The 27194-nt window shown below is 42.9% G+C and overlaps 1 protein-coding gene across 7 annotated transcripts in view; it reads right to left on the bottom strand.

The window, feature by feature from the left end:
* The window catches only part of LOC128221959 (CUGBP Elav-like family member 3-B), a 156186-nt gene that overhangs the window by 69934 nt on the left and 59058 nt on the right, over positions 1-27194 (bottom strand). The window contains exon 1 of one of the 7 annotated variants that reach the window (XM_052930683.1): positions 672-937. The exons of the other annotated variants lie outside the window; for them this stretch is intronic. Coding sequence (XP_052786643.1) covers positions 672-695 — 24 coding nt within the window. The 5' untranslated portion in view covers positions 696-937. Of the gene's footprint in view, positions 1-671; positions 938-27194 lie in introns of those variants that run through there. 7 annotated transcript variants of the gene reach the window in all.

Raw genomic sequence — 27194 nt, 5'->3', positions numbered from 1 at the left:
CCTGATCTGCACTTGTGAGGCGTGTCTCAGGATAAATATCGGCATTATATTGAATTCAATCCCTGATCTGCACTTGTGAGGCGTGTCTCAGGATAAATATCGGCATTATATTGAATTCAACCCCTGATCTGCACTTGTGAGGCGTGTCTTATGATAAATATCGGCATTATATTGAATACAATCCATGATCTGCATTTGTAAGGAGGTAACCTAGAATTAACAACATTACAATGTACATTCGACCAAAAATTAGAATGCCCACTTTACAGTACTTACTAGAATGCATACGTAAATAACGTATTGGAAAGTCCAATATAGATTACATATTATATTATCAAGTGAAATGTACGTATTGGATTGTCCACTATGCAGTACGTATTAAAATGTACTCAATACTGAACATATTAGAATGTACACTAAAAACAACGTATGAGAATGTACACTGCACAAAACGTATTAGAATGTACACTATTCAGATATAAATAGAATATCCACTTTACAGTAACTATACGAATGTTTTCTTTACATGACATATTAGAATGTACACTATACACTTCATATTAGAATGTACACTATACAGTACATATTAGAATGTACACTTTACAGAACGTATTAGAATGTACACTATACAGAATGTGGATATGAACGTGTACGTTTACCAGGGTACTTACATCAACATTTATGTAGTACGGCATACTAGGTACACAGTACCTGCAGAAAATGGTTCCACCAAGCGAAAATGTCACGTGCACTTCAATACTTTATATGTAGCTCCAAAGCATTACAACTTTTTTCTGTCAGATAGATTACACCATTCGTGCAAAGTGTTGTTGTTCTTGTTATTTCAACTGTTTCTTTGCGTCCCTATCTATTTTCAATCACAGTTACAAATCCATTCAAATTTGAAAATTAAAAGAATATTGCTTAGAAATAAATCAACAGTTTGAATTATTGCTTCTCGTCAATGCCCTCGCCTAAACAAGGAAGGCCAGCGTATTGTATATCAATGTACGCGCCGTAACACGGAAGGAGGCCACCGTGTAGTATATCCGAAGGTATCCGATATTTGTTCGAATTTACGATTTGTATAGAAAAGGTTAGCGTTGCATGCAAGGTTCTGGTTTAAGTAAAAGGACGTATTGAACATGTCCGGGCAAACTGGAGAGGGAAGCAGGAAAAATCACGGATCTGTTATTCGGTATTGAATTGTCTCGGACAGCGGGAATCACTGCGAGATTGCGTTGGATTGGTAACTTGGTTTAAACCCTCATCTAGGGATGTGAACACGCCTTACCCATACCCAGCCCCTGACTTGCAATGTACGGCTCGCAGTTTCAGATGTGAACACGCCTTACCCGCACCCAGCCCCTGACTTGCAATGTACGGCTAGCTGGTTAAGATATGAACACGCCTTATCCGCACCCAGCCTCTGACTTGCCATGTACGGCTTGCTGTTTGAGATGTGAACACGCCTTACCCGCACCCAGCACCTGACTAGCCACGTACGGCTCGCAGTTGTTTCAGATGTGAACACGCCTTACCCGCACCCAGCCTCTGACTTGCCATGTACGGTTTGCAGATTAAGATGTGAACACGCCTTACCCGCACCCAGCCCCTGTCTTGCCATGTACGGTTGGCAGTTTAAGATGTGAACACGTCTTACCCGCACCCAGCCCCTGACTTGCCATGTCCGGTTGGCAGATTAAGATGTGAACACGCCTTACCCGCACCCAGCCCCTGACTTGCCATGTACGGTTGGCAGATTAAGATGTGAACACGTCTTACCCGCACCCAGCCCCTGACTTGCCATGTACGGTTGGCAGATTAAGTTGTGAACACGTCTTACCCGCACCCAGCCCCTGACTTGCCATGTACGGTTGGCAGATTAAGATGTGAACACGTCTTACCCGCACCCAGCCCCTGACTTGCCATGTACGGCTGGCAGATTAAGATGTGAACACGCCTTACCCGCACCCAGCCCCTGACTTGTCATGTACGGTTGGCAGATTAAGATGTGAACACGTCTTACCCGCACCCAGCCCCTGACTTGCCATGTACGGTTGGCAGATTAAGATGTGAACACGCCTTACCCGCACCAAGCCCCTGTCTTGCAATGTACAGTTCGCTGGTTAAGATATGAACACGCCTATTCCGCACCCAGCCTCTGACTTGCCATGTACGGCTCGCAGTTTAAGATGTGAACACGCCTTACCCGCACCCAGCCCCTGACTTGCCATGTACGGCTCGCAGTTTAAGATGTGAACACGCCTTACCCGCACCCAGCCCCTGACTTGCCATGTACGGTCCTGGTTAAGATGTGAACACGTCTTACCCGCACCCAGCTCCTGACTTGCCATGTAGGCTCACTGTTTAAGATGTGAACACATCTAACCCGCACCCAGCCCCTGACTAGCCATGTACGGTCCTGGTTAAGATGTGAACACGCCTTACCCGCACCCAGCCCCTGACTAGCCATGTACGGTCCTGGTTAAGATGTGAACACGCCTTACCCGCACCCAGCCCCTGACCTGCCATGTAGGCTCAATGTTTAAGATGTGAACACATCTAACCCGCAACCAGCCCCATATTTGCCATGTACGGCTTGCAGTTTAAAGGGCGAAAACGCCTATTCCGCACCCAGCCCCTGACTTGCCATGTACGGTTCGCTGTTTAAGATGTGAACACGCCTTACACGCACCCAGCCCCTGCCTAGCCATGTACGGCTCGCAGCCCCTGACTTGACCTGTGAGGGTGGTTGTTAAAGTTATGACCACCCCTTATCCACACCTAGCCTCTGTCATGATGTGATATCTTTGTAAAGAATCAAGAAAAAATATATAACAATATTGAAGTTTTTTTGGCATTAAGCTTGCTTGGTAAAATTTTATATCAAATGTTGATCATATACGAAACATGAATTGTTTCCATTACTGACTTTTGGTATTCATGGAGGTTTTCTGAAGACACAGTGCAACACAGACTAAATACAAATTCAATATGAACTACAATGTAGAATTATTCATCAACATTTGACCTCAAATGACTCGGTGTCAATCTTATTAAACACACTAATCATCTTAAGAAAAGACTGTACTCTCCCCCATTGAGTACCGAATACTCCTTTATTTTCTACCCAAATCCTCAATTATTTGAAGCTATTTTGAAGGACTGCGTACTGAATTATGTCATTTTTTAATTTCTGCGTACCGAACGCGACCCTCCTTAGTCCTGAGTTCTCCGTAATATGCCCCTGAATACATCGTTCCACCTTCTTGAGACCCGTGTACTCCGTAATATGCCCCTTAATACCGCGATCGGCCCTCTTGAGACCCGAGTGCTCCGTAATATGCCCCTGAATACCCCGATCGACCCTCTTGAGACCCGAGTACTCCGTAATATGCCCCTGAATACCGCGATCGACCCTCTTGAGATCCGAGTACTCGGTAATATGCCCCTGAATACCGCGATCTACCCTCTTGAGACCCGAGTACTCCGTAATATGCCCCTGAATACCGCGTTACACTCTCTTGAGACCCGAGTACTCCGTAATATGCCACTGAATACCGCGATCTACTGTCTTGAGACCCGAGTACTCCGTTATATGCCCGTGAATACCGCGCCCCAGGTTTCAGCTTCAAAACCCCTTTTCTAACTGTTCATTAGACTAATATCTCAAACAACAAACGGTCAACACATGGATAAAATACGCCAGCAGTTCGGTAGGATTTACAGCTTGTCGCTGAGCCCGGAATTCGAGGCATGTTTCCATGGGAAACATGAAGCAATGTCAGTTACTCTACGATATTTCATCCTTATGCCAATGTAAATTATTGATGCCTCAACGGTTATTCCTAGCGAAGATGTGTGAAATTTATTACAAGAAAGGTGACTATAGACCGTTTGAAAGTGCAAGTCTCAGACGAAACAAATGCTTTGAGGAATCGCTTGTAGATAGACTGCATGGGCATCATCCTGTTCGAGGATCTATGAATAATCATGTTTATCTTGACATGTGTCTGTTTCCAAAGCAATGAATGGTATCAATTTTGAAAGAAGTCACTATTTAGATACAGCTTGTCTCAATAATAATAAAGGACGAGAGTGTTGCATTTGTATTGATGACCGCCTATCATGAAGGAGGTTTGGGTAAGAGATTTCTGATCAAGGAGGGTTTGGGTTCGAGTTCTCTCAAGAAAGTTGTGGGTTAGAGATTTCTGATCAAGGAGGGTTTGGGTTCGAGTTCTCTCAAGAAGGTTGTGGGTTATAGATCTCTGATCAAGGAGGGTCTGGGTTCGAGATCTCTCATCAAGGAGGTTGTATGTTAGAGATTTCTGATCAAGGAGGTTGTGGGTTAGAGATTTCTGATCAATGGAGGTTGTGGGTTCGAGTTCTCTCACCAAGGAGGTTGTGGGTTCGAGTTTTCTCATCAAGGAGGTTGTGGGTTCGAGTTTTCTCAGCAAGGAGGTTGTGGGTTCGAGTTTTCTCATCAAGGAGGTTGTGGGTTCGAGTTTTCTCATCAAGGAGGTTGTGGGTTCGAGTTTTCTCAGCAAGGAGGTTGTGGGTTAGAGTTTTCTCATCAAGGAGGTTGTGGGTTCGAATTTTCTCATCAAGGAAGTTGTGGGTTCGAATTCTCTCACCAAGGAGGTTTTGGGTTCGAGTTTTCTCATCAAGGAGGTTGTGGGTTCGAGTTTTCTCATCAAGGAAATTGTGGGTTCGAGTTCTCTCATGAAGGAGGTTGTAGGTTCGGTTGTGGGTTCGAGTTCTCTCATCAAGGAGGTTGTGGGTTCGAGTTCTCTCATCAAGGAAGTTGTGGGTTCGAGTTCTCTCATCAAGGAGATTGTGTTTTCGCGTTTTCTCATCAAGGAGGCTTTGGGTTCTGGCTCTCTCATCAAGGAGGTTTGGGGTTCGAGTTCTCTTATCAAGGAGGTTGTGGGTTCAAGTTCTCTCATCAATGCGGCTTTGGGTTCTGGCTATCTCATCAAGGTTTTCTCATCAAGGAGGTTGTGGGTTCGAACTTTCTCATCAAGGTGGTTGTGGGTTCGAGTTTTCTACTCAGGAAACGTTATCGGGATTGATTCAAATAAGCTTGCAGTTGTCTTCCAAAATAAATCGGTTAGTATACACTATCCGTACCAAACTATTACTGTTTTTGTTTATTTGAAATTGCAGATTTGACTCAATGTTACAAAAGAACTCAGTGACAGGCGGTTCCAAAATAAAATTTTCAATACACATTTCAAACGTAATGTATTACTGAACTGTGCACAAAATGGTTGATTGATTTATTTCTACCAGCTAATTCACTAACCTTAACCGTCACTGATGACTTTGTTTGAACTTGTCTTATCCCTACCCTTACCCTCTGCATCTCTGAGAAACTTGACCCTAACCCTAACCGTATTTTGAAACCCTAATCCTAGTCTTAGCGCTATGTGGAAACCCTAACCCTACAAATGTATGGATACTTTGTTATTAACATGCCCAATAGCTTGTAATCATGAGCAAAACTTCAGTTAATAAACAATCTAAGGGAGACAATTGCATTATATCGGTTACCTACACAGTTGCTTTTCCTGGCAAGGGACTAAACTGTCACGACTTTTCCTAGAAAAAGTAAGAGAAGTTTCCGCGCATATCTTATAGTGAAGGGAAGAAACACTTTCACCGACAAGTTTTCTGTAATGGAGAATTTATCTCCCTCCCTGGGCTATTTTGTTCATATTCCGTGCTATTTGGTGTGTTTCTTGGCTATTTGGTGCATATTCCGTGTCTATTTGATGTATGTTTTTGGCTATTTAGTTCATTTTCCGTGGCTATTTGGTGTCAGTTTCTTGGCTATTTGGTGCATATTCCCTGGCTATTTGGTGTGTGCTTCTTGGCTATTTGGTGCATATTCGTTGGCTAATTGGTGTGTGTTTCTTGTTTTTTTGGAGTATTTTGCTCGGTTATTTGGTGTGTGTTTCTTGCTAATTTCGAGTATATCCCTTTGTGTATTTGGTGTGTGTTTCTTGGCTATTTGGTGCATACTCCGTGGCTATTTGGTGCGTATTCCTTGGCTATTTGGTGTGTATCTCGGCTATTTGGAGTATATTCCTTGGTTATTTGGTGTGGCCTCTACGCTATTTTGTGCATATTCCTTGGCTATTTGGTGTGTATCTCGGCTATTTGGAGTATATTCCTTGGTTATTTGGTGTGGCCTCTACGCTATTTTGTGCATATTCATTGGCTATTTGGTGTGTGTTTCTTGGTGTTTTTTTTAGTATTTTGCTCGGTTATTTGGTGTGTGTTTCTTGCTTATTTCGAGTGTATCCCTTTGTGTATTTGGTGTGTGTTTCTCTGCTATTTGTCGCATATTCCGTGGCTATTTGGTTTGTGCTTCTTGTCTATTTGGTGCATATTCCTTGGCTATTTGGTGTGTATCTTGGCTATTGGGAGTATATTCCTTGGCTAATCGGTGTGTGTTTCTTGGCTATTTGGAGTATATTCCTTGGCTAATCGGTGTGTGTTTCTTGGCTATTGGGAGTATATTCCTTGGCTAATCGGTGTGTGTATCTTGGCTATTGGGAGTATATTCCTTGGCTAATCGGTGTGTGTTTCTTGGCTATTGGGAGTATATTCCTTGGCTAATCGGTGTGTGTTTCTTGGCTATTTTGAGAATATTCCTTGGCTAATCGGTGTGTGTTTCTTGGCTATTTGGAGTATATTCCATGGCTAATCGGTGTGTGTTTCTTGGCTATTTTGAGAATATTCCTTGGCTAATCGGTGTGTGTTTCTTGGCTATTTTGAGAATATTCCTTGGCTAATCGGTGTGTGTTTCTTGGCTATTTGGAGTATATTCCTTGGCTAATCGGTGTGTGTTTCTTGGCTATTTTGAGTACATTCCGTGGCTATTTGGTGTGTGTTTCTTGGCTATTTGGAGTATATTCCTTGGCTAATCGGTGTGTGTTTCCTGGCTTTTTTGAGTACATTCCGTGGTTATTTGATGTGTATTTCATTCATACTAGTAACTGGTTTATATTCCTTGGCTATTTGGTATGAACCTCTTGGCTATTTGGTATGAGCCGGTATGAGTTTCTTGGTAAATTTGGTATGAGCCTCTTGGCTATTTGGTACATGTATATTTCTTTGCAACTCATTGACTATTGTGTCGTATCATAAGAGTCTCTGGTTAATATAGAAAAAAATGAAATCCGACCTACTGAAGAAATAAGTGCGATTTTTGCTGGAGAAAAGTGATATCAGCGATGTCTCCTACTGTTCAAACTTGCCTCTTTAAAAGCTGGAGACAAAATCAATAACTTCTGTACAGACGCCTGTCTCGTATTTAGTCATTTGAGGCAATATTTTGTCTCTAATGGTTAAATCCACGGTTTGTTAATATGTATGGCTTTGCCGATAAACAATTATCATTTGATTTTTAAGCCTCCATATAATATGACGTTTTTTTTTACGGACGCGGACCGTTTTTGGTATGTCTACTTCAGCCACGGGCCGTTGGTGGTATGTCTACTTCAGCCACGGGCCGTTGGTGGTATGTTTACTTCAGCCGCGGGCCGTTGGTGGTATGTGTACTTCAGCCACGGGCCGTTGGTGGTATGTTTACTTCAGCAGCGGGCCGTTGGTGGTATGTCTACTTCAGCCACGGGCCGTTGGCGGTATGTCTACTTCAGCCGCGGACCGTTGGCGGTATGTCTACTTCAGCCGCGGGCCGTTTGTGGTATGTTTACTTCAGCCGCGGGCCGTTTGTGGTATGTCTACTTCAGCAGCGGGCCGTTTGTGGTATGTCTACTTCAGCAGCGGGCCGTTTGTGGTATGTCTACTTCAGCCACGGGCCGTTGGCGGTATGTCTACTACAGCCGTGCGCCGTATGTTGAATGTCTTCTTCAGCAGCGGGCCGTTTGTGGTATGTACACTACAGCCGCGGGCCATTTCAATAATTTTAATAATAATTAGATTCAATTATCTTTAATCTGCAACAACTTTGTGTTTATTTTCAATGTAAGCTAAAATTCAATTTATACAAACATGTAGCAAAGTATTGAAACAACGGAAATAAGATCATTGCTTCACTACTTCCCAATCATCGAAATCACCATTCACGAGGTTGATGATGGTGGTTGTGATTGTGGCGGTGGTGATGGTGGACGTGGTCGCCATGTTGGAGTTGGTGGTGGTGGTGGTGGTGGTGGCGGCGATGATGCTGGTGGCGATGGTGGTGGTGACTGTGGCGGTGGTAACTGTGGCGATGGCGGTTTTCGTAATGGGGATGCTGGTGCTGGTGGTGGTAATGGTGCTGCTACTCGTTTCCGCGATTAATGTGGTATTGACGGTAGTGACAATGGCGATGATGGTTGTGCTGATTGGGATGTTGGTTACGGTGAAGGACAGGTGGTATGGAGATGATAGTGGCGGTGCGTAAAGGGGATTGTGGTAGTGGTAGTGATATTGGTGGTGGTGGTGGTGGTGGTGGTGGTGGTGGTGACTGTGGTAGTGGTAGTGATACTGGTGGTGGTGGTGGTGGTGGTGGTGGTGGTGTGGTGGTGGTGGTGGTAGTGCTACTGGTGGTGGTGGTGATGGTGGTGGTGGTGACTGTGGTAGTGGTAGTGATACTGGTGGTGGTGGTGGTGCTGGTGGTGACTGTGGTAGTGGTAGTGATACTGGTGGTGGTGGTGGTGGTATTGGTTGGCAGTAGTAGCAGTAGGTAGTAGCAATAGAAGTAGTGGTAGTAGTTACGGTAGTGACTACAACTACTGATATAAGGATGATATCAAAAACAATTTGTGTTTATTGTAGCAACATTAACAAAACTAGTTGAAGCTAACACTACGTTACCTACTTATATTTCAAAAGACCGATACAAGTTCAGATCTTATTTGTAGACGAGAGAATGGGGACGGCTTTTACAGCCGTGAAGTGAAGGCGTAAATCGTGAGCGCACGCAGGTGTTTAATTTGAAAGACTGGAATCCTATTTCTGTTACAAAATATTGAGCACATGTGGTGGAAACGAAAATGTAATCTTTTCCTAAACAATATTGAATGCATCTTTCAAATTTTATTTCATCTCATAAAGTATCAAGATATTTTAATTGTCTGAGGGAATTTTAATTGATTTTTAACGATATCTCGAGTTACTTGATTCTAGGAAATTGCATTGCACTCCATATGGTATTTTCACTAGGCATACCTACATAATAATGGTTTGTTATTCCGTGCCGTCCTACATTTATATTGTCATCTGAATTGTATTTACCCCAAGAGTAGTGATATAACGAAGTAACTTAATTGTCCCTTATAATTCTATATTTTGATTAATTTCATATGTCATTCCTCTTCAATTTTTAGAAAAGTAATCTAGGACCATATCTTAATTAATCCGGCTCTCACCCCCTCTGATGGCCTTGCAGCATACCCCGTAGATAAATTCTTGCTCTCACCCCCTCTGATGGGCCTTGCAGCATACCCCGTAGATAAATCCTGCTCTCACCCCCTCGGATGGGCCTTGCAGCATACCCGGCAGATAAATCCTGCTCTCACCCCCTCTGATGGGCCTGCAGCATACCCGGCAGACAAATCCTGCTCTCACCCCCTTTGATGGGCCTTGCAACATACCCAACAGACAAATCCTGCTCTCACCCCCTCTGATGGGCCTTGCAGCATACCCGGCAGACAAATCCTGCTCTCACCCCCTCTGATGGGCCTTGCAACATACCCCGTAGATAAATCTGGGCCTTGCAGCATACCCGGCAGACAAATCCTGCTCTCACCCCCTCTGATGGGCCTTGCAGCATACCCGGCAGACAAATCCTGCTCTCACCACCTCTGATGGGCCTTGCAGCATACCCGGCAGACAAATCCTGCTCTCACCACCTCTGATGGGTCTTGCAGCATACCCCGTAGATAAATCCTGCTCTCACCCCCTCTGATGGGCCTGCCACATACCCCGTAGAGAAATCCTGCTCTCACCCCCTCTGATGGGCCTTGCAGCATACCCGGCAGACAAATCCTGCTCTCACCCCCTCTGATGAGCCTTGCAGCATACCCCGTAGATAAATCCTGCTCTCACCCCCTCTGATGGGCCTGCAACATACCCCGTAGATAAATCCTGCTCTCACCCCCTCTGATGGGCCTTGCAGCATACCCGGCAGACAAATCCTGCGCACACACCCTCTGATGGGCTTTACAGCATAGCCAGTAGATAAATCCTTCTCTCACCCCCTCTGATGGCCTTGCAGCATACCCCGTAGACAAATCCAGCTCTCATCCCCTCTGATGGGCCTTGCAGCATACCTGGCAGACAAATCCTGCTCTCACCCCCTCTGATGGGCCTGCAACATACCCCGTAGATAAATCCTGCTCTCACCCCCTCTGATGGGCCTTGCAGCATACCCGGCAGATTAATTCTGCTCTCACCCCCTCTGATGGGCCTGCAGCATACCCAGCAGATTAATTCTGCTCTCACCCCCTCTGATGGGCCTGCAGCATACCTGGCAGATTAATCCTGCTCTCACCCCCTCTGATGGGCCTTGCAGCATACCCGGCAGATTAATCCCTGCAGCATACCCGGCAGATAAATCCTGCTCTCACCACCTCTGATGGGCCTTGCAGCAAACCCGGCCGATAAATCATGCTGTCATCCCCTCTGATTGCCTTGCAACATACCCGGCAGATAAATCCTGCTCTCACCCCCTCTGATGGCCTTGCATCATACCCGGCAGATTAATTCTGCTCACATCCCCTCTGGTGGGCCATGCAGAATACCCGGCAGATCAATCCTGCTCTCAACCCGCCGCCCCCCCCCACCTCTGATGGACCTGCAGCATACCCGGCAGATTAATCCTGCTTTCAACGCCCCCCCCCCCCCCTCTGATGGGCCTGCAGCATACTCGGCAGATTAATACTGCTCTCACCCCCTACCCCCTCTGATGGGCCTGCAGCATACCCGGCAGATAAATTCTGCTCTCACCCCCTCTGATGGCCTTGCAGCATACCCGGCAGATTAATCTGCTCTCACCCCCTCTGATGGGCCTGCAGCATACCCGGCAGATAAAGTTCTGCTCTCACCCCCTCTGATGGCCTTGCAGCATACCCGGCAGATTAATCCTGCTCTCTCCCCTCTGATTGGTCTGCAGCATACCTGGCAGTAGCGCACGTGCGGTGTATAACCTCGATTTAAATGTGACAATGTGTTGTGACTATTGTAAACTCTTGTAAACGTATTCCTTTTCAAATATTATTGAGCTCTCACAGTATTCAAAGTGTTGTCGACAAGCCCATACTTTCATTATTTATTGTGTTATAACAGAGCTCAGCACCTGTGCTACAAATGTGACGTCATGTCGGGACGAAGGAAAACGAGTGCTTAAAAACGACATTAGCTCAAATCAAAACGAATTTGCCAGCGATATAACAGAGATGTTGTTTCAGTCTGTGAGCAGTTAAGGTCTGGGGGCGACTTAGGTATTCATAAGGAAGAGAGTTGTTGTAACAGTCTAGGAGCGACTTGGGTATTCATGAGGAAGAGAGAAGTTGTAACAGTCAGGGAGCGACTTGGGTATTCATGAGGAAGAGAGTTGTTGTAACAGTCTAGGAGCGACTTGGGTATTCATGAGGAAGAGAGTTGTTGTAACAGTCTAGAAGCGACTTGGGTATTCATGAGGAAGAGAGTTGTTGTAACAGTCTAGGAGCGACTTGGGTATTCATGAGGAAGAGAGTTGTTGTAACAGTCTAGGAGCGACTTGAGTATTCATGAGGAAGAGAGTTGTTGTAACAGTCTGGGAGCGACTTAGGTATTCATGAGGAAGAGAGTTGTTGTAACAGTCTAGGAGCGACTTGGGTATTCATGATGAAGAGAGAAGTTGTATCAGTCTGGGAGCGACTTGGGTATTCATGAAGAAGAGAGTTGTTGTAACAGTCTGGGAGCGACTTGGGTATTCATGCGGAAGAGAGAAGTTGTAACAGTCTGGGAGCGACTTGGGTATTCATGAGGAAGAGAGAAGTTGTAACAGTCTGGGAGCGACTTAGGTATTCATGAGGAAGAGAGAAGTTGTATCAGTCTGGGAGCGACTTAGGCATTCAGGCGGAAGAGAGAAGTTGTAGTCTGGGAGCGACTTAGGTATTCATGAGGAAGAGAGAAGTTGTATCAGTCTGGGAGCGACTTAGGCATTCATGCGGAAGAGAGAAGTTGTATCATTCATGAGGAAGAGAGAAGTTGTAACAGTCTGGGAGCGACTTAGGCATTCATGCGGAAGAGAGAAGTTGTATCATTCATGAGGAAGAGAGAAGTTGTAACAGTCTGGGAGCGACTTAGGTATTTATAAGGAAGAGAGTTGTTGTAACAGTCTGGGAGCGACTTAGGTATTCATGAGGAAGAGAGAAGTTGTAACAGTCTGGGAGCGTGGTAGGTATTTATGAGGAAGAGAGAAGTTGTAAAAGTCTGGAAGCGACTTAGGTATTCATGAGGAAGAGAGTTGTTGTAACAGTCTAGGAGCGACTTAGGTATTCATGAGGAAGAGAGAAGTTGTATCAATCTGGGAGCGTCCTTGGTATTCACGAGGAAGAGAGAAGTTGTAACAGTTCGGGAGCGACTTTGGTATTCTTGAGGAAGAGAGAAGTTGTAAAGGTCTTGGAGCGACTTGGGTATTCATGAGGAAGAGAGAAGTTGTAACAGTCTGAGAACGACTTAGGTATTCATAAGGAAGAGAGATAAATCTGAGGTAAAGTTTTGGAAAACAGTTTTGCACGGTTCGATAAATTACTAGTATAACCATGACAAAAAGGTTAAAAATCTGAATGGGAAATAATCAACTAGCGGCCTCTACTTCGTGAACCCGTGGACATTGGAGGGTAGTTAACAAACTATGATACCGAGTATCCTCCGTAGCTTATTAGCATTGTCTTAAAATGATCTGGTTCAAGAGACTTTCCTGCACAATCATAAATGCAATTATAATTTATGTTTGGATGACCAAGAACTTTGATATTGAAAACCCGTGCAATACTCATGAGTATCTAGTATATACCTAGTTTATCTCCGTGTGTACATACTTCAAAACCTTGTTACATTGATGTTACACGCAGTGCATTAACGTAGTTCTACTCACATCTTTATAGGATGACTCTTTTTAGTCTATCTTAACTTATTTCATGGTATAAAACATAGAATAATGAACATGAAATATAGCAAGATAAATCAAATAAATGGTTGGTGTCGATATAGAGGACATACTTCCTCGCTCGCAAGATTGGTACCAACCCTGCTTTCTCTATATTGGCACCAACCCTGCTTCCTCTATATTGGCACCAACCCTGCTTTCTCTATATTGGCACCAACCCTGCTTGATCTATAAACAAAACAATATACATCCAGTAAGAGAAATCGTCATGTGTCCAAATGTTTTTCAAAAATGCAAGATTACTAAATTCATAACACAAGCAGCGGGATATGTTTGTTATTAAAGGGTTTTCCCAGGTTACATTGCATGCACCACTTGCATTTTGTCTAACTAACATCTTTTGTGAGTGCTGCTAGACTAATTAGTGAACTTAGCATTAATTCAACACTCCCACTTGGCAAAACGTCCTATTCAAAACATTCAATTAACTTCGCCCTTATGTTGTTTTGATTTTTTAGACATTTTTACATTTCTGTATGCTCAAAGGAAGATTAACTTTACAGATACTTGCCATAGTTAATTGGAATAAACCAGACGTGTGCACGGTATTGTAAACGTGGAATGCGAAATCCTTCTATGCAAACACAAGGAAATCGGTAAAGCGCGTTTTAATAGCGGATTTTGGAAGTCTTCGATATATTAATCGGAACGGGGCCATTTCATCATAAGTTCAAACCTCAACAAAACAACCAACATTTGTCTATTACATTTGCCCATAAAACCAATAAAAACAAATCATGTAAGTCGATTCAAAATAAAATAAAGTCAGCAACCGAGCGTTCTATAGAATATATTTAGACGAAACTTTGAGTAATACTCAATTCTTATTGGTCCTAAGTGCACTTTATTGACGGCATGAACGTCGAAACCAGTAATATCCGTCCCCCAGGAATGTTCACGTGCCGCAACGAAACGTTTCAAATTACAATATTGCTACTGGTTACATAATTATTTTACTGTCTATTTTGCGCCCAGCAATTTAAAAAACAAAAACAACAGGAAGGCCAGAAAACGTCCAGAAGATCAATGATTTTTGGATTCTTGGAAACAACCGAACTCGCACGAATATGTGGCTATTACACGTGCTTCTATATTCAGACGGGAATCAGAGACAACAAAGGATTTCCATGAAAATATAATTACTCCCTGATAAATTCCGTGCGTTCATCAAAATACACACAAATCATATATAATTATATATTTTATTTTTATACATTTTCCCGGGAACAGTTAAAATCCGCGTACCATTCATACACCTGGATCGATACAATTACGACAAGAATGTTGAAATGTTCTATAGTATTACCACTGAGTTGGTTTTGCAGCAGTTTATGGCTTCTATTTGTAGGAGTGGGCCAAAAGTAGTGGCGCGTGCTGAAAGTTCAATATCAGAAACACGTGCACTACTTTAACAACATTGCTTTCACAATTCCCAAAACAGTAGTTTTGCACGTGTGGATAATTTGCCTTTATTTTGCACGAACTATGTAGATATATTTAGTAAGCGTGTTTACGTGAAGCGTTTTAGAAACCGTTTATGGAATACGCTCCCATGACACTTGCAAGTTTTACATTTATTTGCAATAAAACAAAGTAAACATTATTTTTGAGGTATTGCGATCTATTGAAGTTCATACCACATGTGGTAACATGTTCAAAACATGTATGAAGCCAATAATGGAATATTTTAAACGTTCCCCGCACATCGTACATGATATGAAAACAATAAGGATTGACAATGTTTATGTGAGTGACACAAGCCCAAAAGCCAGCTTCCATATACATATTTGAAATAGGCTAACATGACCCGTGATCAAATTCATGAACTTTCTTGACGAGCGTTTGCAACGTTCGAGGCCAAATTAAAGGAAACAGTTGTCATGGGTCTGTTACCACGTGTGTGCACGTCCACAAAATACGCGAAGATTTACTCGTCAACTAACGTCCAGGTTTTATAAGTGGCATACTCAACAAGAACAGTGCTTATAAAACAGAGCATGACTCTTATACACGTGGTCTATGTTTCAGTATGGCCACTCTTATACCAGTGGTCTATGTTTCAGTACAGCCACTCTTATATATTGCTTATACCAACAATAATATACTGAGAAAACATTCAATGATTTTCTTTTCACAGTTTTTACGAGCTTGTGAATATAATACCGCGACTAAGGTAACGTTACCTTTATAATACACATGTGGTCATTTCACCGTACGACTACTATGAATGTACGCGCATTGTATGCTTGTTTTTAACAGAAACATACTGGCATGTGAGTGGTGAGAGATTGAAATCTGATGTGGAACATTTCTCTAGAAATTATATAGAACCATCTCCCTGAGAGCTTCTATTCATGGCCGTTGTCTTGTATATTTTGAGTCTTTTGTGCTCAGCTGAGATGCTTGATTTAATGGAGTTAGATCAATTTAGGGACGCACGAATTGAGTCGTATGTGAATCATGTCTTCAGATTTCCTATAGAGACTTCTCGTTAATAATGAGTCGATGCAAAGATCATACCTCGTGTTCCAACAGTCAAAGATGCTTGCGCTTATTAAAGATGACTGCTTAATGGCAAATATGATGATAGCCCCGACATTTATGAATCAAGATATCTTAGTGGTGGTATAGTGTGTCTGTACTGTTTCGTGGTATTGTGTAGACCTAAACCGTGTGCCTGTAGACAGGGTATTTGTTACATTACTGGCAACTGGGAATGTCCCTGTAGTTTTCATATTTTATTCATACCCAAATGAAAAACACTAAGACAATGGCAGTAATGTCAGGTGCGTCCAGGCTCCCTGGTTCATTGTTTGCGTCCAGGCTCGCTGGTTCATTGTTTGTGTCCAGGCTCCCTGGTTCATTGTTTGGGGAACAAAACATACTCGATTCGATGAATATAAACACATTCGGAACTCCTCGGCCATTTTTATCGAAAACAACCTCGGATATATATGGACGGTTTACATATACAGAAATCGGTCTGTATAAGTCCGCTGCAAGTAGATCGCGTAGACATTCATTTTAGCAGTTGATTGTTATCCTAATACACGTATAAGAAGAATCATTTTGATAAGTACCTCAAAACTCCCTGCTAAAAGAAGAATTGTCATCATATTTTGACGGTCATATAGTAAGGGAGACAAGGTTAATCTTTAATTGAAATAGTGTTTACTGAAGTTGTGACGAATTCCATTTAAGGCATTAAATTGTTTACTTAGTAAACTCTTCATTTGCATGCTCGATTCTGTCCATTTTCGAAGAAAATTTTTTACACCACATCGTCGGGAATGCATAAGTTATGCTTGCATTATTACCCTTTACAATATGTATGAAATAAAATTATTTTCCGCGCTTCTACCTATATACATTTGAATCTATATGATTATATATAAAAATCAATATATATTTATATAGGGAAAAGGGATTATTAGAAGGAGAGGGGGAGAAAGGAAATGGAGAGAAATGGGGGAGACAGAGGTGGGGGAAGATTGTATAGAAAGGGGAGGGAAAACAGTTATGGAGATAAAGAGGGGAAGATAGAGGAGGGGGAAGAGAGGAGAGTAAGGGGAGGGCGGAAGACAGGGGAAGGAGGTTTGAGTTGGGAGGGAATTGAGATACAGGAGAAAGAGAATGGGGAGATAATGTGGTAAATAAATATATGGAGTTGGAGGTATGGGAGACATACAAGCGAAAGTGTGAAGTGACAGAGGAAGTAGAGCGAGGAAGCAGATAAAATGCAGAAGTTGAGAAGTTGAAAGCATTTGAGGTTCAAGAGGCAAAGAGGGAGAGTGTGCAAAAGGAAGAGAAAGTGTGGGTAGGGGAGGCCAAGAGGGGTGAGTGTGTAAAGGGGAGAGAAAGTGTGGGTAGGGGAGGCCAAGAGGGGAGAGTGTGTAGAGGGGAGAGAAAGTTTGGGTAAGGTAGGCCAAGAGGGGAGAGTGTGAAGAGGGGGGAGAAAGTGTGGGTAAGGTATGCAAAGAGTGGGGAGTGTGTAGAGGGGGGAGAAAGTGTGGGTAAGGGAGGCAAAGAGGGGAGAGTGTGTAGAGGGGGGGATAAAGTGTGGGTAAGGGAGGTGTAGAGGGGAGATAAAGTTAGGGTAAGGGAGGCAAAGAGGTGAGAGTGTGTAAAGGGAAGAGAAAGTGTGGGTAAGGGAGGCAAAGAGGTGAGAGTATGTAAAGGGAAGAGAAAATGTGGGTAAGGGAGGCAAAGAGGGGAGAGTGTGTAAAGGGAAGAGAAAGTGTGGGTAAGGGAGGCAAAGCGAGGAAAGTAATAAATGTTTGATAGATCTCGAAACATGCGCGACCACATACGCATGTACGATGGTGGCTCAAAGAGCCAGAAAGAAAGACAGAAGAGGAAGACAGATCTCGTACCATGCACGATCACACGTACGAGCGGTGGCTCTGAGAGCCAGCACCGCTAGTTCCCGTACAAATTCATCCAAGATTCAAAATCCTGGGATTTTGTCATAAAACGAAACTTGAAGGTTTAAATGGCAGATATATATTACATTTCCGTGGAAATGTCATTTGTATAAATTCATGCAGTGGTACAAAAGAAAACTACATGTTATACTTTTATATTTTAAGATCGCTACTCTGGAAAGAAAATTCATCAAAAATGAGTTAAATGCCTTGTTTTAGCGATTTAGAATGATTTTAATGCCTTCCGTTTATTGCCTATTCAGTCTATTTATATTATTATCAACTATTCTATAAATAAGTGTATTATTACAATAACAATGATATACAGTAACGCCTGTGACTATCACAATGAAAGGTGCGAAAAATAGAGTCATGAGTGAAAATTTGACTGTAAAGTGTATACCGGCAGAAAATAATATATTAACTCTTTAAATATGAAGAATTCTGAAACAGTGCCGTATAGAGTGCGCGACATGGAGGCACAACGCCGCGACAGATATATCACTGCATTTAGGTCGCGTAACGGTTCCCCGCATAAAGCACCATTTGAAATACTTAAGCACCTTATGAAGAGGTTTGAATATTTATTATTGACTGTTTTGGGCAAATAATTGATACAAACTTGAAGGAGATACAAAAAAAAGTGGCCGAGAAACTAAACATTAAATTGGCTTAGCCTAATGCAGAAAACGCATTATTTAAGGGAAAAGAAATGTCCTAAGTCCATTATTATTCGAAATTGGAAGCATACTTTGTGAATTTTATTTCACTTCATATCTAACAGGCTTAATGACATAAACTAGTTGTGTAAAACTCTGGCCAGAATCGGAAGTTTTTCGTGATGATCTAGCCCTGCACGACTTTGGTGGCAACCTTGGAGAAGCACGGCTTCCTCGTTATCGCAGGTGAAGCACGGCTTCCTCCTTATCGCAGGAGAAGCACGGCTTCCTCCTTATCGCAGGAGAAGCACGGCTTCCTCGTTATCGCAGGTGAATCACGGCTTCCTCCTTATCGCAGGAGAAGCACGGCTTCCTCGTTATCGCAGGTGAATCACGTCTTCCTCCTTATCGCAGGAGAAGCACGGCTTCCTCGTTATCGCAGGTGAATCACGGATTCCTCCTTATCGCAGGAGAAGCACGGCTTCCTCGTTATCGCAGGTGAATCATGGATTCCTCCTTATCGCAGGTGAATCATGGATTCCTCCTTATCGCAGGTGAAGCACGGCTTCCTCCTTATCGCAGGTGAAGCACGGATTCCTCCTTATCGCAGGTGAATCACGGATTCCTCCTTATCGCAGGTGAATCATGGATTCCTCCTTATCGCAGGTGAAGCACGGCTTCCTCCTTATCGCAGGTGAAGCACGGCTTCCTCCTTATCGCAGGTGAAGCACGGCTTCCTCCTTATCGCAGGTGAAGCACGGCTTCCTCCTTATCGCAGGTGAATCACGGCTTCCTCCTTATCGCAGGTGAAGCACGGCTTCCTCCTTATCGCAGGTGAATCATGGATTCCTCCTTATCGCAGGTGAAGCACGGCTTCCTCCTTATCGCAGGTGAAGCACGGATTCCTCCTTATCGCAGGTGAATCACGGATTCCTCCTTATCGCAGGTGAATCATGGATTCCTCCTTATCGCAGGTGAAGCACGGCTTCCTCCTTATCGCAGGTGAAGCACGGCTTCCTCCTTATCGCAGGTGAAGCACGGCTTCCTCCTTATCGCAGGTGAAGCACGGCTTCCTCCTTATCGCAGGTGAAGCACGGCTTCCTCCTTATCGCAGGTGAAGCACGGCTTCCTCCTTATCGCAGGTGAAGCACGGCTTCCTCCTTATCGCAGGTGAATCATGGTTTCCTCCTTATCGCAGGTGAAGCACGGCTTCCTCCTTATCGCAGGTGAATCACGGCTTCCTCCTTATCGCAGGTGAAGCACGGCTTCCTCTTTATCGAGGTGAATTATGGCTTCCTCGTTATCGCAGGAGAGTCACGGCTCTCTCGCTATCAGAGGTGAATACCGGCTTCCTCGTATTGGTAGGTGAATCACGGCTTCCTCCTTATCGCAGGTGAATCACGGTTTCCTCCTTATCGCAGGTGAATCACGGCTTCCTCGTTATCGCAGGTGAATCATGGATTCCTCGTTATCGCAGGAGAAGCACGGCTTCCTCGTTATCGCGGGTGAATCACGGCTCTCTCGCTATCAGAGGTGAATACCGGCTTCCTCGTAATCGAAGGTGAATCACGGCTCTCTCGCTATCAGAGGTGAATACCGGCTTCCTCGTAATCGAAGGTGAGTCACGGCTCTCTCGCTATCAGAGGTGAATACCGGCTTCCTCGTAATCGTAGGTGAATCGCGGCTTCCGCGTTATCGTAGGTGAATACCGGCTTCCTCGTAATCGAAGGTGAATCGCGGCTTCCGCGTTATCGTAGGTGAAGCACGGCTCTCTCGTTATTAGAGGTGAATCACGGCTTCCTCGTAATCGTAGGTGAAGCACGGCTCTCTCGTTATTAGAGGTGAATCACGGCTTCCGCGTTATCGTAGGTGAAGCACGGCTCTCTCGTTATTAGAGGTGAATCACGGCTTCCTCGTAATCGTAGGTGAATCACAGCTTCATCGTTATCGCAGGTGAATCGCGGCTTCCGCGTTATCGTAGGTGTGTCACGGTTTCCGCGTTATCGTAGGTGAAGCACGGCTCTCTCGTTATTAGAGGTGAATCACGGCTTCCTCGTAATCGTAGGTGAATCACGGCTTCCTCGTTATCGTAGGTGAATCGCGGCCTCCGCGTTATCGTAGGTGAATCGCGGCTTCCGCGTTATCGTAGGTGTGTCACGGCTTCCGCGTTATCGTAGGTGAAGCACGGCTCTCTCGTTATCATAGGTGAATCACGGCATGCTCTTTATGTAACGTTAATCACGACTTCTGCGCTATCGGAGATGAGTCACGGCTTCCGCGTTATCGTAGGTGAATCGCGGTTTTCGCGTTATTGCAGGTGAATCACGGCTTCCGCGCTATCGTAGGTGAGTCACATCTTCCGCGCTATCGTAGGTGAGTTACGGCTTCCGCGCTATCGTAGGTGTGTCACGGCTTCCGCGATATCGTAGTTGAAGCACGGCTATGCGTTATTGTAGGTGAATCACGTCTCCCGCAAAAGCATAATGAATCGCGGCTTCTTCGTTTACGTAGGTGAAGCACGGCTTCCGCGTTATCATATGTGAATCACGGCTTTTCTCTAAAGAAGAGCCCTTCTTTCCTTTGTTACAGAACACATATATGGATAAGGAAAACAATTGACGCCTTTTCATCGATATTAAAGTTTGCCATAGATTGACCTAATATGGGATGAACCTGGGTTCTTAAAATAACCAGAATGAACCAGTAAACATTTTCTTAAATGTGCTGATCTATCCCAAAAACTGGCGATCTGCACTCGGAAACAATAACAATACCTTTGATTGACCAATTCACGGTATCGGATGGGAATTACACGAAAGAGAACGGTATAAATTCCTTGTTTTGAAGAATAAAGTGCATTGAGTGAGTCGGTAAGAATCGTACATTGTTTTCACGAGATATTTTAAGTACAGACATGCTTTCAAGCGCCATCGTTAATTAGCAATTGCTCTTCATTCGGTGCACACGGTCGTTTCTATAAAATAACGTGAAAACAATGATTATAATCATCGAATCGAGGACGTTCCTCACCCCAAACAATGAACCAGGGAACCTGGACGCACCTGACATTACTTGTGTTGAAAATCGACGCAATACTAAGGTCATTTAATTTAAGATGCACACATAGCCACGAAATGTTGGCTGAGAGAAAACTTCACATTTATTTTGAAATGCACAAACAGTATCATGTTAACGGAACTAGCAGTACATAGATAAATTGAGCTCAATAAAGGAAAATTAATCTGAATATATTTATTTAGGAGAACAATGATCTGTGTTATTATATATACAGTTCTGCAATTGTTAATCTGCTCAGTCTAACCCTATAATTGTTATCTATTCATTTCTGTAAATGTTATATATTCTGTCTTATTATAAAAAATCAGAATAATTTTCAGTCACTTCTATAACACTCGGTTACGCTATTCATATTGCAAACCTTGATGGTTCGATCACACACGTAAAGACATGAACTTGGTCCTGTTCCTCCAGTCTACACGCACGTATAGACTAGGTTTTGGTCATGTTCCTCCAGTCTACACGCACGTATAGACTAGGTTTTGGTCATGTTCCTCCAGTCTACACGCACGTATAGACTAGGTTTTGGTCATGTTCCACCAGTCTACACGCACGTATAGACTAAGACTTGGTCAGGTTCCGCCAGTCTACACGCACGTATAGCCTAGGACTTGGTTATGTTTCTCCAGTCTACACGCACGTATAGACTAGGACTTGGTCATGTTTCTCCAGTCTACACGCACGTATAAACTAGGACATGGTCTTGTTCCTCCGGTCCACACGCACGTATAGACTAGGACATGGTCTTGTTTCTCCGGTCTACACGCACGTATAGACTAGGACATGGTCTTGTTCCTCCGGTCCACACGCACGTATAGACTAGGACATGGTCTTGTTTCTCCGGTCCACACGCACGTATAGACTAGGACTTGGTCGTGTTTCTCCGGTCCACACGCACGTATAGACTAGGACTTGGTCGTGTTTCTCCGGTCAACACGCACGTATAGACTAGGGCTTGGTCGTGTTCCTCCGGTCTACACGCACGTATAGACTAGAACTTGGTCGTGTTTCTCCGGTCAACACGCATGTATAGACTATGGCTTGGTCGTGTTCCTCCGGTCTACACGCACGTATAGACTAGGGATTGGTCGTGTTTCTCCGGTCCACACGTACGTATAGACTAGGACTTGGTCGTGTTTCTCCGATCTACACGCACATATAGACTAGGGAATGGTCATGTTTCTCCGGTCCACACGTAGGTATAGACTAGGACTTGGTCGTGTTTCTCCGGTCCACACGTTAGTATAGACTAGGACTTGGTCGTGTTTCTCCGGTCCACACGTTAGTATAGACTAGGACTTGGTCGTGTTTCTCCGGTCCACACGTACGTATAGACTAGGACTGGGTCGTGTTTCTCCGGTCCACACGTACGTATAGACTAGGACTGGGTCGTGTTTCTCCGGTCCACACGTACGTATAGACTAGGACTTGGTCGTGTTTCTCCGGTCCACACGTACGTATAGACTAGGACTTGGTCGTGTTTCTCCGGTCCACACGTACGTATAGACTAGGACTGGGTCGTGTTTCTCCGGTCCACACGTACGTATAGACTAGGACTGGGTCGTGTTTCTCCGGTCTACACGTACGTATAGACTAGGACTGGGTCGTGTTTCTCCGGTCCACACGTACGTAAAGACTAGGACTTGGTCGTGTTTCTCCGGTCCACACGTACGTATAGACTAGGACTTGGTCGTGTTTCTCCGGTCCACACGTACGTATAGACTAGGACTGGGTCGTGTTTCTCCGGTCCACACGTACGTATAGACTAGGACTGGGTCGTGTTTCTCCGGTCTACACGTACGTATAGACTAGGACTGGTTAGTGCTTCTCCGGTCTACACGCACGTATAGACTAGCACTTGCTCATGTTTCTGTCACAGTGTTCACTGTGGTTTCTGTGTTACCTTAGCAATCTAATTGGCACATTTACATTATTTGTGTACGCTAATTAATCATAATAAAGCTTATAACACGTGGTTGCCTTTCTTGTAGTAAGTTGACGGATGGCAGGTAACAGTAGAATGCAGAGTTGGTGTCGTGTTTTGCTTGATATTAATTAATGTTCAATACTCGCACTCATTTCAGGTATGTGACAGGCAGCAAAGTAAAGACAGGGAACACATATCGACTTCCCAGCCTTATAATTTATATGTCTTAAAATGATAACACGATCTGTACTTTTAAAATAACTGTTTGAAGTTAGCTTGTATAACGCTGTTCAGTTCAAGCTCGAGCTGGCTGGGTGCAGTTGTATGTGATATACGGTCCAGTTCAACTTCTATCTGATTGGGTGCAAATCATTTAATGCATGGGATATTATGGTGTAGATTTCTAATGAAATGTGTTGTTTTCTCAACATAATTCCGTTAAAGGAAACTTTACTTTCCTTAAATTAATACATCAGACAAAATACGAATAAGTATTGGCGTTGCATAAGAGTTATATTTTTTTCTATGAAAAAATTACGACGAAAAGTGCTGATAGCTGTCCATTTATTTTTATTTAAGCTGCCTTGCACGCGAGATAGGGATGAACTTTAGGCATTCAGTTTAAGACATCAACTATTACAGACCCTTTCCGAAATAGTTTCATCTTCAGAAGCTAATATTTTTTTTAAAGTTCAGTAAACCAGTTTAGAGAGAAAATAAGGAAACCCAAACCATAATTATCTGATATATTTGAAATATCAGATTCTGACTAATGCTTAACTAGTATTGTGGTGTACTAAATTGCTGTCAAAAACAGAGTAAAACCCCCTTCCGTAAACTGATTTCAATTTTTTCATTTTACATTTTTACCATTTTTAAAACTTCTTTATTTTTTGTCTTGGAAAGAGCAATTTTTTGCGTAAATATCTGCAACCAATGATATAAGATTGTTGACAAAAAATCAGATCGTAGATTTTCATATTTCCCTTCGAAAATTAACGGTTAAGAAAAATGCGCAAAACATCAATTTTTGAACTTGAATATAAAAATCTGCGATCTAATATTTTGTCAGCAGGTTTTATCACTTGTTTCTATGGATTTTTGCAAAAATTGGCTCGTCCCAAGACAAAAAATAAAACAGTTGTCAAAACATTCAATCTGTGAGAATGCAGCTTTAATATCATCTACGCTCGCATTCAAGAGTAACTCTCCATAATCAACTTTCTGTTGTAAGAAGTGTTAACAAATGATATAAGTGTGTCCCCGTATATTTTGCAAATATAGTCAAACACTATCAAGAGCTCCTTCCCCCTTTATTCAAATATGCAGGTTACATTTGTGTGTTAAACCTCAATATAACTGTCAAACGAACAAAGAACTCTTGAGTTATCCATCAGTATACCATTTAAACGAGCAAGTGGAGAGTTATACCCATATCTGGTTATAAAACTAGATTTACTTGCTGCACACATGTCTCACACATTATAAAGCATCTGTTTAGGCCTAAAAAAAATATGTCTGTTTCGGGTAACCCGACCCTACCTATAAAAATGCGCCGACCCTAACTATTTTTTTCCGTTTATGAGTAAAAAAATATACGTTAGCGAATAGAGAGTTACGAAGGGCGGATAAATGCATATTTTAATCAGAATTATTGTTTATATGATAAAACAAAGACAGGCAATGACAGTAATGTAGGAAAGACTGCCATGTGTAAGAAAACACTCTGAACTTACGACAGATTTTGAAAAAAAAAAATCCCGACCTACCCTACCTAGAAATTTTAGGAAGATTACCCTAAACAAACAATTTTTTTTTGGCCTTATTGAACACTTGCTGCACACATGTCTCACACATTATACAGCATCTGTTTATTGAACACTTGCTGCACACATGTCTCACACATTATACAGCATCTGTTTATTGAACACTTGCTGCACATGTCTCACACATTATACAGCATCTGTTTATTGAACACTTGCTGCACATGTCTCACACATTATACAGCATCTGTTTATTGAACACTTGCTGCACATGTCTCACACATTATACAGCATCTGTTTATTGAACACTTGCTGCACATGTCTCACACATTATACAGCATCCTGTTTATTGAACACTTGCTGCACATGTCTCACACATTATACAGCATCTGTTTATTGAACACTTGCTGCACACATGTCTCACACATTATACAGCATCTGTTTATTGAACACTTGCTGCACACATGTCTCACACATTATACAGCATCTGTTTATTGAACACTTGCTGCACACATGTCTCACACATTATACAGCATCTGTTTATTGAACACTTGCTGCACACATGTCTCACACATTATACAGCATCTGTTTATTGAACACTTGCTGCACATGTCTCACACATTATACAGCATCTGTTTATTGAACACTTGCTGCACATGTCTCACACATTATACAGCATCTGTTTATTGAACACTTGCTGCACACATGTCTCACACATTATACAGCATCTGTTTATTGAACACTTGCTGCACACATGTCTCACACATTATACAGCATCTGTTTATTGAACACTTGCTGCACATGTCTCACACATTATACAGCATCTGTTTATTGAACACTTGCTGCACATGTCTCACACATTATACAGCATCTGTTTATTGAACACTTGCTGCACACATGTCTCACACATTATACAGCATCTGTTTATTGAACACTTGCTGCACACATGTCTCACACATTATACAGCATCTGTTTATTGAACACTTGCTGCACACATGTCTCACACATTATACAGCATCTGTTTATTGAACACTTGGTGCACACATGTCTCACACATTATACAGCATCTGTTTATTGAACACTTGCTGCACACATGTCTCACACATTATACAGCATCTGTTTATTGAACACTTGCTGCACACATGTCTCACACATTATACAGCATCTGTTTATTGAACACTTGCTGCACACATGTCTCACACACTATACAGCATCTGTTTATTGAACACTTGCTGCACACATGTCTCACACATTATACAGCATCTGTTTATTGAACACTTGCTGCACATGTCTCACACATTATACAGCATCTGTTTATTGAACACTTGGTGCACACATGTCTCACACATTATACAGCATCTGTTTATTGAACACTTGCTGCACATGTCTCACACATTATACAGCATCTGTTTATTGAACACTTGCTGCACATGTCTCACACATTATACAACATCTGTTTATTGAACACTTGCTGCACATGTCTCACACATTATACAACATCTGTTTATTGAACACTTGCTGCACATGTCTCACACATTATACAACATCTGTTTATTGAACACTTGCTGCACATGTCTCACACATTATACAACATCTGTTTATTGAACACTTGCTGCACATGTCTCACACATTATACAACATCTGTTTATTGAACACTTGCTGCACATGTCTCACACATTATACAACATCTGTTTATTGAACACTTGCTGCACATGTCTCACACATTATACAACATCTGTTTATTGAACACTTGCTGCACATGTCTCACACATTATACAACATCTGTTTATTGAACACTTGCTGCACACATGTCTCACACATTATACAGCATCTGTTTATTGAACACTTGCTGCACATGTCTCACACATTATACAGCATCTGTTTATTGAACACTTGCTGCACATGTCTCACACATTATACAGCATCTGTTTATTGAACACTTGCTGCACACATGTCTCACACATTATACAGCATCTGTTTATTGAACACTTACTGCACATGTCTCACACATTATACAGCATCTGTTTATTGAACACTTGCTGCTCAGCCTGTTTATCAAATACGTTTCATGTTGATCAGTTGACCCAACACTACATATCCCTCCTTCAACACACAAGTCTCCATGTGTGTTTATCATCAAAACAATTATAAGGAGGTATTTCCATGTAT

This window comes from Mya arenaria, chromosome 16 (assembly GCF_026914265.1).
Source record: "Mya arenaria isolate MELC-2E11 chromosome 16, ASM2691426v1".
In the NCBI taxonomy this organism is placed as follows: domain Eukaryota; kingdom Metazoa; phylum Mollusca; class Bivalvia; order Myida; family Myidae; genus Mya; species Mya arenaria.
The sequence above is the reverse complement of the archived record's forward strand: the minus strand, read 5'-3'. Positions and strand labels throughout refer to the sequence as shown.